This window comes from Oryzias latipes, chromosome 16 (genome assembly GCF_053564925.1).
Source record: "Oryzias latipes strain Hd-rR chromosome 16, Olatipes_Hd-rR_3.1".
Lineage (NCBI taxonomy): Eukaryota > Metazoa > Chordata > Actinopteri > Beloniformes > Adrianichthyidae > Oryzias > Oryzias latipes.
The window spans coordinates 35,727,915-35,741,689 of NC_136252.1; the positions used below are offsets into that span (position 1 = coordinate 35,727,915).

Below are 13,775 nucleotides of genomic sequence, written 5' to 3' on the forward strand. Positions count from 1 at the left end.
CAGACGATGATGTGATGTTTCTGCAGGAACGTGATCAACACGTGTCTGTGTTTCCCGCCTAAATCAAACATCCTGGAACCGTTATGCTGGTGGCAAAGAGGAAGTCTCCACCCCTGGAGCCAGTTTAAAGTCAGTTTTATTGCTTCATCGGGAAATCAATCTGCTGGAGGTTCTTCTGCTCCGGTTCCTGCAGGAACGCCGCGGCGGCTCACAGGAAGTTGTCGTAGCGGCGGGCCGGTGCTTCATGGCAGCCGAACAAACTGGAGCTGCTGGATCTGACGCCGCCGATGAGCGGCAGGTAGGAGTGATGGAGGATGGGCAGCTGGACGGACAGACGGCGGCTCACCCTGACAACAGAAGGAGATCTTCATGCTCCTCAAATCCAGAGGAGCCGATCTGAGGAGCCGACGGACGGATGGAGAGTACTCACTGTTCAGGGGAGTTGATGCTGCTGACGCTGGAGGCCCTGAGAGCACAGAGCTGAACCGCATGGCTCTTCACCGCAGAAGGTGCTTCAGGCGCTGCTGGAGGAAGAGGAGAGGCGCTTTAGGGAGACGTCTTTGCTCCTCAGACAGGATGCTTCATCAGTTTACTCTGTTCTCCACCCGCGTCTTCCGTCATCTCTGAGAGCTGCATGCCGATGGTTTCAATCTGGACGTCCAGCTGCAGAGAGCAGAAAGAGCCTCATTTCCCTGAGATTCAGACTTCCTGCGGCGGAGTCAGAGGCGGAGCATCACCTGAGCGCTCTGACTCTGCAGCTGCTGGTTGGTCCTCCTCAGCTCATCTTCCTCCTCTGAAGCCTCCTCCTGCAGCCCGGAGGGCGGCTGCGGCTTCACGTCGCCCCGAACCGCCGCACAGATCTGCAGATGAAGACGAAGCTTTGAAGCAGGTGGAAGGCTGAAGGTATCAGAGCTTCACTTACTTGGATAAAGGTGGAAAGATTTCATGTAATCCATGGACACCAGTGAAGATCACAAATCATTGAAGAAAAAAGGTCTAGTGGGTCTAGATGACCCAACTCCCAATGGTAAAGTGTCTAGGATAGAACAAGGGTTACAGAGACGTTTGGAGGGAAGGTCGTTGTTTTTAACAAAAACATTGGGTTGTGCTAGGCCATCTAGAACAGGGTTGGGGGAAGAGCCCCCCCCCTCCCCCATGCCAAGGGTCCAAACGGGGGACCACCACCATCCTGACCCGAGACACGAACATCACAAATGCCCACATCATGGTGCAGGAAATCAACAACCCAGTCCAGAAAGGGTGGGGGCCACTCCCTCCCGCTTGTGAGAGATGGGGGGGTCCTTGACAAAAATGGTATAAATTGACCGATCAGACTCGACAATTTTGGTCATGGGGCCCAAGGCCCCCCCCCCCCAAGGCCCCCGTCTGATGTGGCATCAAGCCAAGGAAGGAGGGGGCCACACAGCAACCCAGGAGGGGTTACATCACAAATTGAACCCCCCCCCCCCCCTAGCCTGAGCGGCCTACCTCCACATGAAGACAGAAGAGACAAGTAAGTGGGGGGGCAAACCCAGGCCCCTGTGCCCCAACCGGTCAAACACTTGAAACCCTGCTGACACCCCCCATCCCACAAGAGCGACCCCCCCCCCCCCTACCCCCTCGGGCCAGAGGTGGAGGGAACCCAGCCCCAAGCCCAGACAGCCGGCCCACCAGAGAAGTCCTGGCAAAACGGGACCCCCCCCCCGTGCAGAAATCTCTCAGCCAGGTGGGGGCCAGCTGCCTCTGAGGTTTCAGTTCCAGTCTGCTTTGGAGATCTCTTTGAGGTTATTTTATTTATATTTTTATATGTCTGAGAAGAACAGAACTGGACCCAGAAAAACCAGAACCTGAAGGAGGCCACACCCTCTGCAGGGAGGGGGGAGAACGTCAGGCTGACCTGTGGTCCCAGCAGAGCACCCAGGAGGAGGAGGGACCCCCCGAGGACGAGGAAGCTGTACAGGCAGAACTGGAGCGAAGGATTGTGGGAGGTGAGCAGCGACCCCGACACGCCGGACGCACTGAGCGCGCTCAGAGCGAACATGCTGAGGGTCAGCGGTGTAGCCCCGCCTGCCGACCTGATGCTCCAGGCCAGGAAACATCCCAGACCCTGCAGAGCAAACGCAGAAGACGGCGTGAACCTTCAGCAGCCTGATCATGTGACGCGTCGTGGTTGGTTCAACGTCTGCCGTTCAGATCCTGAGGGTCCCCCCCCAGGCCTAAAGGCTGTGCCCGCCATCTTCAGTCGCTCACCAGCAGAGGGACCTTGAACCCGAAGGCGGCGGCGAGCCACAGCTCCGTGTTGCTGCTGCCGCAGTGTTTGGAGAACGGCTGAGTGAGGAGGTCCGGATCTGCAGGCCGGCCCTGAAACACCCAGAAACGGTGTCCGTCTGGGTTCAAAGGGGAGGGGGGGTTGTCCAGAAACCACAGCCTTTTCCCTACTGACCTCTAAATGATGCTGGGGCTCCACCCTCCTGGGGGGGTCCAGGATCTGCCAGGAGGTCAGAACCAACACATCTGGCAGGAAAACCCAGATGTGGATCCGGTCCGGTTCCTTCTGCAGGAACAGTAGATCCCTGAAACATCTGGACTGTGGAACACGGAGAACCTGATCCTCATTAACCTTCTGGGAGTAAATCCTCCAGATCCCGCCGAAGAGCGCCGCCGAGGTCATGGCGTGTCCCACCGAGAGGGTCCACAGGTGGGCCTGCAGAACCAGGAGGAGACTGGACCTCAGCTCTTCTGGGACGGAACCAGAGATCATGAGGGTGAGGGGGACTCACGGAGCAGAGGGTCTCGAAGGTCCACTCGGACAGGGAGGCTCCGTCCAGACCAGAGAGGAGAACCGAGGAGGAGGAGAGCAGGAGGCCCAGCAGGAGCAGCAGGTCCTGGAAGGAGCCACCGGAGATGCTCCGCCTGCAGTCAGGTGGAGACCTCAGCCGGTGGCGTTTAACCTTCAGGTGCAGCTGCAGAGGACCTACCAGCGTCTGTGGTTGATGATGATGAAGAGGAGGGCGGTCAGTGTGATGAAGATGGCTGCACCTGCAGCTGCAGACAGAGCGACGTACAGAGGCAGGCTGACGTGGCGCCGCTCCAGGAGGAGGACCGGCTGGTCTCTGGCTGGTCCTGGACCTGCTGCAGCAAACGCATGTCAGAGTCCAGAACCAGAACCGGAGAGACAGCTGGAGAAGCTGGAAGGTGGAGCGTCTCCACCGCGGCGGCAGCAGGAAGGGACCTCCTGTGCTGTGATTGGTTATTGACGTGGTGACATCATCACACAGCTGAGCTCAGAGTGACGTCTGAGGAGGGAAGCGACTGAGTCCAGTACCGGTTCTGGCCCGGTACTGTAAAAGTAGCATGATGACGCAGCCCCAGCTAACAACACGGGACGCACCGGGACAGATTCGGAGGAGCCACGGGCCTCGGAACGGGATTCGAACCTGCAACTGCAGGAGATGAGACATGAAGACCTGAAGGGTGGAGTCACCTGAGAGGACCGCTGCCACCCCCCTCCAAGATTTGTACAGATTTTCTCTGCTTGGGCATCTTCCCATTTTACCCCCCCCACACTAAAAACCCTGATGGGGGTCTCCACAGATGGAGGTTGTCAGTCATCCCAGCTTCTGTTCTGATGTTTGGCTTTTATCTGTAGATTCTTGAGGTTTAAATCAATGTCACATGTTCCTCCATGTTTAAAACCTTTAGTTTTATAAAAACCGGGCGTCTTAAATCTTAAAATCCTTCCCTTCACGTCATCTCCAGCCGCTAAATCGCTGACTGATCTACAAAGTGGTCCTTCAGCTGATGATGCGGCGCCGCATCAGGACCCTAAACGTCTCCATGAAGACGAGAACATCTGAAGGAAAAGCTGTTCTAACCACAAAAGTCCAAAATCCAGAACAATAAAGAAAGGAACGAATGAAAACCGCTGAGTGAGCCAAAAGTCCAGACCTGTTCTGAAGAACCTCCAGAACCATCCAGAGAAAAGTTCTAAAGCAAACGGAGGTCGTCTCAGGAAAAAAGGATCTGAAGTTGGATGTTTGGCTGAACCCGACCTTTGACCGCTCAGAAGAAGCTTAAGAGGGTCCAAAACCCCTCGTGGACCTGCTGACCTGAGAACTTGAGCAGCTGCTTGTGGAGGCGGAGCTGCTGGTTGCTGGTGTTGAACTCCCCCACCGCCACGCCGCCGCCGCCGCCTGGAGACACAGACACGCCGTCAGCCGTGTCCCTCAGACGCCGCTTCAGGAAGCTGCTCCTCACCTTGAACCTGGATCAGGCTGATGGTGGACATCCTCTCCCCGTTCCGGAACAGAACCGGGCCCTGAGCAGAGACAGAACCGGTGAGGCCAGGGCGGTACAGTCTCACAGTGGGTCCGTTCTGGGTGTGTCCGGGTTCTTTGGTGCTTCAGTCAGACGCTGCTAAAGCTGGAGGTCCCCTTCTGGAGACCCTTCCCACCGGATTCACACTCGGATCTTCTGGATCTCAGCGGGTCCAAACATCTGGAACCATCAGGTTCTCCGGCTTTCTGAGGGCCTCATCATTTGGAGGGTTGGACAGTTGGCCCCTCCTCTGGTGGAGTGTCCGCCTGCAGATGTTCCTGATGGTTCCTCTACAGAACCTGGTCCTGGTTCCATCTGGGCTGCAGTTGTTCATAGAGTTCACATCTGCTCAGGCTACCTTTTTAAGCCCATCTCAGTGGCCTTGTGGTGGAGTGTCCGCCCTAAGACTGGTAGGTCATGAGTTCAAACCAAATACTAAAAATGGCCCCCAAAGGCAGACGCTGCTCGTCTTCAGTCCTCTGGTCTCTGAAGGATCTGAAGAGTTGGTTCTCCTGCAAAGACCTGCAGCCGTTTGATCTGTTTGGATTTTCTGAACTGCAGCAAACATCTTGAGCCGTTTGAGGCTTTGGTGGAGTGTCTGCAGGTGTGGGGTGCAGGTTGTGTGCAGTTCAGGAGCTCACAGTGACGCCGTGGAAGTGCGTGTTCTTCACAGCAGCCAGCAGCATCTCCACCGCCTCCTCTCTGAGCGTGGCGTTCCTCTGGTACCTCTCCCGCCGTCTCGACGCCTCCATCACCTGACTCAGAGCTTTGGCGGCGACCCACACCGCGTCGTAGGCGTACAGGTGTAGGGGGTCCGCCTCGGACCCGTCCTGGCTCAGCAGTCTGAGGTAAGAGTCCTGGTAGTCCTGAGGAGTCTGTGGACGGAGGCAGACCCGCGTTGAGAGACCAGAACGTGCCGTCAGGTTCTGAAGAGCGGTAAGAGTTCCTAACCCGTCCAGAGACTCCTGGCGCGTCGGTGCGGCTGACCCCTCCGACCTGAAGCCTGAAGGACCCGTCTGCAGCCGACTGCAGGCTGCTGGCTGCGCAGCCTGACGGCGTCCATCTCGGCGTTCCCCCACCAGCCACGATCCACTGGTACCGAGCGCCGAACAGGTTCAGCCTGTGTGCCTGGACGCCACAGAAACAAAGCTGGCTGTTCTCCGGTGCTCGGCCCAGTTCTGTGGCGGTTCTGTGCCAGAACTGCTGTAGAACTGAGGCATCCCACCAGCATGCTGCATTCACTGAACCTATACGTAGTGGGAACTTCCAACACCAGGACATCAGCAGCAGCTTGACAGAGTCGGTAACCTTGACGATGTCCTGAAACGCTAAACGTTCTGCTCCACTGCTCAGTTCAACCGTTGCCATGGCAATGCCATGCAGAACCTGAGACGTTCATTAATGCGGGTACTGGTCGTCTGCATGCGCTGAAGTGGTTAGAGATGCTTTTGGGCGGGTTGCCATGGTAACGGCTTTTAACACAACAGGTGGATGAACCTGAGGTTGTTCCACAGGAACATCTCAAACCAGTTCAGCTTTATTTCTATTATCCCAAGATCACAACCATAGGTGTCTCAATGTGCTTCATACCGGTAACCGGATAAGAACATGAATCATAGAGTTCAATAGGTCATGGCTAAACTAACTAAACAGACTAAACTAATCTGGTCATCCCTGCCTTTAGACCTTCTCTGTAAGGAAAAACTCATAAATAAACGGATTCCTGAAAAAAGCAGAAACCTCAGGGGGGTCCACATGGAGGAGGGATCCTCCCCCAGGACGGACAGGTGATTACCAGAACTCTGAGAGAGACTTAACTGATCTAACTCTACAACTACATGTTTAAATAGTGTAACAGGTGGACCACCAACCAATCTCCTCAGGATTTTGAGTTACATGAGTTTTCATTGAGACGTGACCCAAACTTCTGAGCTTTCATGGTTGATGTCATTTTTACTCTGGGAGAAGATTGGACTGCAGGAAGCAGCAGTTTTCTCCTCTGAGAGGCGTTCATCATCTACAGATGCAAACAGGAGTTAAGTCATGAAAGCAGCTCCAGCAGAACCGTCTGCATTTCTGTTACGGCGTGGTGGACAGGAGCTGCTGGACGAGGAAAAACCTCTGGACAAGGAAGCTGCTGGTTCTACGGTTTTGTTCTGGTGTTCATCCCAGCTCAACCTCTGGAGGCTGAAAGAGCACAGAGCAGATCTGCTTCTGATAAAACTCACGCAGCAGAAAACCTCTGACGCAGAGTCTTCACTGAAGTATCCGATGATGATGCGGACATCTTCATCCTGCAAAGAACAACCATTTCAGACCGTAACCATCAGAACATCTGTGTGACCCGGAGGTCCTTTGGTACCTTCAGCCTCTTCAGGCTGTCGTAGGCGTCCTCAGAGAAACCTTCTGCAGCCGCCACATGGATGTCGACCTTCTGCAGCTGCCGGATCATGTCGTTCTTCATCTGCAGAGAACCAAAGATCCAGAACTTTGAACTTTCTGTTTGGTTGACCACGGTCTGACCTTTGACCGGAGGTGGACCACGGTCTGACCTTTGACCGGAGGTGGACCACGGTCTGACCTTTGACCGGAGGTGGACCACGGTCTGACCTTTGACCAGAGGTGGACCACTGTCTGACCTTTGACCGGAGGTGGACCACGGTCTGACCTTTGACCGGAGGTGGACCACGGTCTGACCTTTGACCGGAGGTGGACCACGGTCTGACCTTTAATCGGAGGTGGACCACGGTCTGACCTTTAATCGGAGGTGGACCACGGTCTGACCTTTGACCGGAGGTGGACCACGGTCTGACCTTTAATCGGAGGTGGACCACGGTCTGACCTTTAATCGGAGGTGGACCACGGTCTGACCTTTAATCGGAGGTGGACCACGGTCTGACCTTTGACCGGAGGTGGACCACGGTCTGACCTTTGACCAGAGGTGGACCACGGTCTGACCTTTGACCGGAGGTGGACCACGGTCTGACCTTTAATCGGAGGTGGACCACGGTCTGACCTTTGACCGGAGGTGGACCACGGTCTGACCTTTGACCGGAGGTGGACCACGGTCTGACCTTTGACCGGAGGTGGACCACGGTCTGACCTTTGACCAGAGGTGGACCACGGTCTGACCTTTGACCGGAGGTGGACCACGGTCTGACCTTTAATCGGAGGTGGACCACGGTCTGACCTTTGACCGGAGGTGGACCACGGTCTGACCTTTGACCGGAGGTGGACCACGGTCTGACCTTTGACCGGAGGTGGACCACGGTCTGACCTTTGACCAGAGGTGGACCACGGTCTGACCTTTGACCGGAGGTGGACCACGGTCTGACCTTTAATCGGAGGTGGACCACGGTCTGACCTTTGACCGGAGGTGGACCACGGTCTGACCTTTGACCGGAGGTGGACCACGGTCTGACCTTTGACCGGAGGTGGACCACGGTCTGACCTTTGACCAGAGGTGGACCACTGTCTGACCTTTGACCGGAGGTGGACCACGGTCTGACCTTTGACCAGAGGTGGACCACGGTCTGACCTTTGACCAGAGGTGGACCACGGTCTGACCTTTGACCGGAGGTGGACCACGGTCTGACCTTTTTTTTTTTTTTTTTTTTTTTTTTTTTTTTTCTTAACTTGTCCTGTCCAACAGCTGGGCAGTCAGATGAGAGCTGAGGGCCTCTTGTGTTGGACATATTTTACTTTAACAAGAGGGGTTATTCATCTTCAGACAAACCAAAGGTATGTCTGAATAAACCCCTTTTGTAATTGAGGCCAAACTTTATTAATTTCAAACATGTCTGAAAATCTTTGGTGTTGGACCGGACGGAAAAGGAAAGAGGGGAAGAAGAGAGAGGGACGTTAGAGAGAGGGGGGGGTAGGGGGTGATAATAGGAGGGGAAGGGGGATAAGACCATGAAGCAGCATAAAGCAACAAGTTTACTGGTTGTTAATCATTATGGTAAGGTTCAAATGTAAAAAAAAAAAAAAAAAAGGGCGGAGCCTGTCTACACACACTCAAATGTTATAAACACACCTGTTAGTTGCAAAAATGTCCACCTGTCGATATGTATACAAAACAGATAGTGTTCACACGCATACTTATGCCTTAAAATTCAACTAGTGTGAAATATTTCAGTCATTCAGTCTATTGAGCTAACACCAGTGCTCAGGTGAGTGTTTATGTTCTTCTAAAATGGATGGTGGAACGTGAAAAGAAGGAGGGAGGTCTGACCTTTGACCAGAGGTGGACCACGGTCTGACCTTTGACCAGAGGTGCACCACGGTCTAATCTTCTGGCCCCTCCCCCTGACATTCACCTCAAAGAATGGCTCCTGCGTGATCACGCCGACTCTCCTCCACCTGAAGCGCAGCAGCAGTTTTACGGCGGCCTGGTTCACGGCTCGCTCTGAGGGCGCCGTGCTCCACAGGTTCCCGTACCACTTCCTGTTGGACAGGCTGGGGGGCGGGGCAGTGAAGGACACCTGAGACATCAGAGGAGGACACAAAACCCTGAAGGCGCCTGTGCAAACCCCGACCCAAATCATGTGACAGCAATGAGGCCGGGCTCACCTGGACCAGGGCGAGAGCTGGCAGAGAGCGGGCCAGGAGGCCCATCACAGGTGGACACGCCCCTCCAAACACCAGGAGATATCTGGGCCCCGCCCACAGAGCGTCAAAAAGAGCTTTGATTGCCTTAGCAGGGTCACACTGAAACAAAAACAGCACAAAGCTTGAGCTCCAGGACTGAGGACTTTGGATGGATCACACCAAAGGTGTTCCTGAAACGGTTTCTTCACCCAAAGATCAGAAACAGGAAGTCACAAACATTAAAATCTTATATTGGAAGAAAAAACAACCATTAGGCGAGTTTCCAGACAATTTTCTAGAACTGTCTCTGTGGTTAAAGTCTGTTCTGGCTCTGAATGAATATTTTCTGGAACCTCCATCCGGGTCTGGACCCACCGGACAGTCCAGCGGCTGCAGTTGGATCTGGTAGCTTCCCAGCGGCGCTGGTTGTTTCTTCAAGTCCTGCAGGGCCAGTCGGACAGCTGAGACGATGCCGGCAGTCCGATTGCCCCCCCCAGCCCCGGAATCAAGTGGCATCATCCACAGAACGGGCAGAGGGTGTCGGACCCGGGCCAGCGCCGGCCCAGTGGCGAGCCAGCTGACCAGCAGCAGCCTGAAGGCGACGGCGGCTCCGAGCAGGTCCATCCTCCGCTCCTCCCCGGTGCTGCTCTGATGCTCCTGCAGGAATCCCGGTAATCCTCTTGTGCCGTGAGCAGCTGAGCGCTGGGGGGGGTGGCCTGAGGAGATAAAAGGATCAGCAGCACGGTCAGATGGCGCCGGATCCCCTGCAGACCTCAGAGAAACTAAGACCTTCTGTGACAGCAGATCTGCACCCAAACACCTGAGGTGGAACATCTCTGTGTCACGTGGAGAACACGGAGAACGTCCAACATGGTGGACTCTCATTCGCATCTGGAAGTGAATGTTCTTGAAACAAACAGGTTTATGGTTGAACTGAGCCCTGTGGGACTCCGTAGTTGACTGGAGTGCACTGAGAGGAATGTCCATTTACATTAACTGGTACCTGTCGGATAAATAGGATTCAAACCACTGGAGAGCAGATCCTCTGATCCCTATGTCCTGCTCTAATCTATGGAGTAAAATACCGTGGTCGATAGTGTCAAAGGCTGCACTGAGGTCCAACAGGACCAGAATAGAAAGTAGTCCCTTTTCTGAGGCCAATAACAAGTCATTAGAGACTAGAAAGGGTTTCTATCAGCAAAAGTCTGGAATAAAATATGATACATATGCATTTCCAGGCCAGCGTGTCCTGGGTCTTCCCCAGGACCTCCGTCCAGTGGGACATGCCTGGAACGCCTCTCCAGGGAGGCGTCCAGACCCGTTAGTCTTTAAACACCGCAGACACTGAGGTCATCATGAGGTCAAACTTTATTAGTGAACCAGACAGAACAGTTCTGAGAGCACACAGCCGTCACACCTCCAGAGAGCACTGCTGTGGGGGTCAAAGGTCGCTGACGACCTCTGAGCTCTGAGCAGTCTCTCTCTAGGCACAATGGCTCCGCCCACACATAGAGTCACACATTGAACATAGAATCACTGGTAAAAAAAAGCAAATAAACTTTATTTTCTCCTCTGGTCTCTTCAGTCCTCATGAGTCTGGATCTGTTCACACTGAAGTCAAACCGCTTTAGAATCAGTTCCATCCTTTTGCTGCGTCTCTGGGTCGCCCTTTTCCCCTGCTGCCTCCTCCTCCTCCTCCTCCACCTCCTGCTCCTCCTCCCCTCTTCCTCCTGGACCCCGGCCTCTTTGGGTTCATCCCCCCGCCCTCCTCCTTGCTGGTAGGCAGGGCCCACAGGTTGTCGTAGCAACCGGGTGCCTGGTACCCCGGCTGGCTGCTGTCCAGCGGCTCTCTGGACAGCAGGATCCAGACGGCGGGCAGCTTCCGGCTGACGTTCAGGCTGTCCAGGCCGGCGGCGGGCTCCAGCGGCTCCCACACCTCCACCACGGTGCTGTGCAGCAGCCGGGTCAGCTGGTGGAGCCCCTTCACCCGCCGCTTCACGATCTCGGCGCAGGTGATGGCCTTGGAGACGGCCTTTCCGCTGGCTGTGAAGACCATCTGTGGGCAGGCGGCGTGGACCCTCTGCCCGCCCTCGTCCTCCTCCCCCCCTCGTCGTTTGGCCTCCATGCGGCTCAGGGCGAAGCGCAGCAGGTTGCGGATCTTGCTGCCGTCTTTGACCCGCAGCTCAGGCGTGTCAGCGGCGAGGCCGGCGAACGGGCAGACGGACGGCTGCTCCACGCTGCGAGCTCTGCTGTAGTTCTCCATCTGCAGCCACAGACAGCAACATCAGGACGCTGCACCACAGCGCCACACTACAACAGCAGACTCATGGTTGAGATGATTCAAAGGAAAATCTTTGGACAAAACTGACGTGGAGGCTCCGGTTCAGGTGCAGCTCAGGTGTTCCTCTCTCGGTACCGATGCTTCAAGATCAAAGCAGAAGCCGCTCCTCATCCCGAGACCGGAAGGAGAATCTCACCTGAGATGAAGACAGGGTCACGGTTTCAGGTAAACTGTCTCAGGCGGAAGACAGGAATACAATTCAAGCACGTGACCACGTCTGAACACTTTCTAAAGTGATCCGAATCCAAAAGTGTTTAGAACCACGACTTCCGGTCTTCACAGAACCACCTGTTGTCGTTTCGGTTCGGCACTAAACCCCGCAGGTTACATCCGGGGACCCGGCGGTAGACCTGCCGTTAAATCCACACACTTTTCGAAAAGCAAAGATAAATAAATGCTTGTACCTTCCTCATCTACGGAGCTCTGCACATGTTTCCCGCAGCTGAAGCACTTTCCGCTGCCGTATGTCGACGGGCAGTGTCGTAAACGCTCGTGCCTTCTTGTAGTTCGGTGAGTTGAGTTTTTAAAGCTCTGGGAGTAAAACACGGACGGCCAGAGGAAAAACGGATTCAAACTCACCGACCAAAACGTGAAGATTTAGGGAGACGGTCACATTAGAAGACGATATTTTAACGTTTTTCTCCACTTTCATGGTTTCAGACGTGTTTCCCGCCACAAGGGGGCCTCAGAGAGTCATGATGGAGGAAAGGGGTCAAAGTTCATTCATCCTGGATCACATAGTTGATCACAGAAGTTGTTAGGGTTCTGGTCTGGATGTGATTCTGGTCTGGATTCTGGTCTGGATGTGATTCTGGTCTGGGTTCTGGTCTGGATGTGATTCTGGTCTGGGTTCTGGTCTGGATGTGATTCTGGTCTGGATGTGATTCTGGTCTGGGTTCTGGTCTGGATGTGATTGTGGTCTGAGACAAACCTCTTGAATTCTGCCGTTTTGTTGTCTTCATTGATTCAGACCTGCTTACTTTGGGATCGGTTATGTGGTTTCAGCTTCTGGACCCGGCCGGGCTTTCTGTCACATCTACAGCACAGCTGGACACCTGCACGTTTCCTCCAGTGGGGGGCAGCAGACACGTTCTAATGACTCCTCTGTGGCTCACAGGCTCCTCCAGAACCGTCTTTTGAAAGGAAATGACCCAGAAGTGTCTGGTCTGGAAGAAAAGGAGGTCTGAAGGTTCTTCTGTTCACCTCATCAGGCAGAGGAGAGCACAGCCCAATCCCACAATCCTTTGCAGAGAGACGGTTTGGGATGGAATCAGAGATGAACCACAGTCCTGCTGGAAATGTTCTACTTCAGAGTTCTGTGGAACCTGGAGAAGAACTGTTGAGCAAACAGCAGGAGATCGGAACCTTTTCCTGCAAACATGTGTTAGCATGACGCAGCAGGAAGTGATCTTCATCCAAACGATGAAGGTGGATCTGGATCGTTCTGCTGAAAAGAGTAAAGGAGCTTCGGTCTAAGACCACGCCCCCAAATGTCACGGGTCAGACGCAGAGCAGCAGAGAGTGACCGTCCCGGTTGGTGCACATGTGTGGTCCTCGTGGAGGCGGTGAGGGTGGGTTTGGACGGGACGTTTGTGCTCACAGCTGCAGCGGTGCAACCTCTTCCCAGCAGCTGCTGCTGCAGACATGAGAGCTGTGACGTATGCTTAGAGTTATGCTAAACATTTGCAGGCAGTTGGTCTTCCAGAAGGAGAAACTGGGTCACATGATTTCCATCACCAGGAGGTGAAAGGTGGGAGAAGTTTCAGGCAGCAGCTCCAGCAGTGAGCCCCTCCCTCCCCGTCCTCCTCAGGGACACAGTGGGAATTTCTGGCTCCCATTTGTAGGTTAAGCGAAGGATGTGGTGACTTCACGCCTTCTCCACTCCTGCAGGCTCCTCCTCCTTTCCATTTGATTGTCTGAGGCAGCGTTCAGCTTTGCTAACAGAGGCTGCAGGACTCTCCACAGTTCTCTGCTTTGTGGTCGTCCCTGAAGAGCAGCTCCTGGAGATCCTGGAGGTTCTCTGCAGCTGCTGGAAAGGACTTTTCCAGAGAGCTGAGCAGGGCTAGCTGTTGGTTTGGAGTGAGCCTGGGCGCGCATGTGGCATGACTGCAGGTATGAAGGGGACTGGGGGGGGGGGGGGGGGGGGGTCTGCTCTCTGCATTGGTTTCTAATGAAGGTCTGTCAGAACTCACTGATGAGTCAACATCTGTCTGTAGGAGAAACACATGGGTTTGGAAGGAAGAAGACATTTCAGAGCGTAGAAATGGGTTTGTTCAGCAGTTCAGTCGTGAACCAGCTCAGTGGCATTGTGGTAGAGTGTCCGGCCTGTGAATGGTAGTGTGTGAGTTCAAATCCAGGCCGAGTCATACCAAAGACTCTAAAATTGGGACCCAATCCCTCCTTGCTGGACACACAGCATTAAGGGTTTGGATTGGGGGGTTGGATCACCAAATGGCTGTGTCTACAGATCACTGCTCCCAGAGGGGAGGGGTCAAATGCGGAGAACAAATTTCACACACCTAGGTGT

The 13,775-nt window shown here is 54.5% G+C and overlaps 3 protein-coding genes across 15 annotated transcripts in view; 1 reads left to right on the forward strand and 2 right to left on the reverse strand.

Annotated features, from left to right (window-relative positions):
* Nucleotides 1-117: 117 nt before the first annotated feature.
* Nucleotides 118-10,039, reverse strand: LOC101173578 (gamma-aminobutyric acid type B receptor subunit 2-like). 6 transcript variants are annotated; one of them, XM_078933700.1, is made up of 19 exons: nucleotides 9,283-10,039; nucleotides 8,890-9,027; nucleotides 8,637-8,801; nucleotides 6,680-6,781; nucleotides 6,546-6,611; nucleotides 5,269-5,445; nucleotides 4,959-5,192; nucleotides 4,258-4,318; nucleotides 4,110-4,193; nucleotides 2,979-3,129; nucleotides 2,781-2,913; nucleotides 2,621-2,704; nucleotides 2,444-2,554; nucleotides 2,251-2,361; nucleotides 1,898-2,107; nucleotides 738-860; nucleotides 594-663; nucleotides 431-521; nucleotides 118-347 (listed from the first exon to the last, which is right to left on the reverse strand). In XM_078933700.1, the coding sequence occupies exons 1-19, from the start codon at nucleotides 9,892-9,894 to the stop codon at nucleotides 209-211; spliced, it is 2,862 nt and encodes a 953-aa protein (XP_078789826.1). In that variant the 5' UTR covers nucleotides 9,895-10,039; the 3' UTR covers nucleotides 118-208. The 6 variants fall into 6 exon arrangements, with proteins under 6 accessions (XP_078789826.1, XP_023820299.2, XP_078789827.1 ...); XM_023964531.2 differs by having other exon boundaries at nucleotides 431-524; XM_078933701.1 differs by having other exon boundaries at nucleotides 2,444-2,551; nucleotides 2,979-3,132.
* Nucleotides 10,040-10,257: 218 nt separating this feature from the next.
* Nucleotides 10,258-11,686, reverse strand: rpp25l (ribonuclease P/MRP 25 subunit-like). Its single transcript, XM_004078431.5, has 3 exons — nucleotides 11,653-11,686; nucleotides 11,277-11,384; nucleotides 10,258-11,170 (listed from the first exon to the last, which is right to left on the reverse strand). Exon 3 carries the CDS (start codon nucleotides 11,168-11,170, stop codon nucleotides 10,541-10,543), a length of 630 nt encoding a protein of 209 aa, XP_004078479.1. The 5' UTR covers nucleotides 11,277-11,384; nucleotides 11,653-11,686; the 3' UTR covers nucleotides 10,258-10,540.
* The window catches only part of LOC105356067 (collagen alpha-6(VI) chain), a 33,396-nt gene continuing 30,898 nt past the window's right edge, over nucleotides 11,278-13,775 (forward strand). For 5 of the 8 annotated variants that reach the window (XM_078933685.1, XM_078933686.1, XM_078933683.1 and 2 more), the window contains exon 1: nucleotides 11,278-11,413. In XM_078933685.1, coding sequence (XP_078789811.1) covers nucleotides 11,390-11,413 — 24 coding nt within the window. In that variant the 5' untranslated portion in view covers nucleotides 11,278-11,389. Of the gene's footprint in view, nucleotides 11,414-12,401; nucleotides 13,361-13,775 lie in introns of those variants that run through there. The other 3 variants (XM_078933687.1, XM_078933688.1, XM_078933690.1) reach the window with 3 other exon arrangements.

Excerpts from the sequence above, each read along its gene's own strand:
- rpp25l (XM_004078431.5), bottom strand. The coding sequence starts at position 11,170 with ATGGAGAACTACAGCAGAGCTCGCAGCGTGGAGCAGCCGTCCGTCTGC.
- LOC101173578 (XM_023964530.2), bottom strand. The coding sequence starts at position 9,894 with ATGGACATTCCTCTCAGTGCACTCCAGTCAACTACGGAGTCCCACAGG. Across the intron at positions 2,108-2,250 it reads GGTTCAAGGTCCCTCTGCTG|GGTCTGGGATGTTTCCTGGC; the intron begins GTGAGCGACTGA and ends TTTGCTCTGCAG. Across the intron at positions 348-430 it reads AGCATCAACTCCCCTGAACA|GGTGAGCCGCCGTCTGTCCG; the intron begins GTGAGTACTCTC and ends TTCTGTTGTCAG.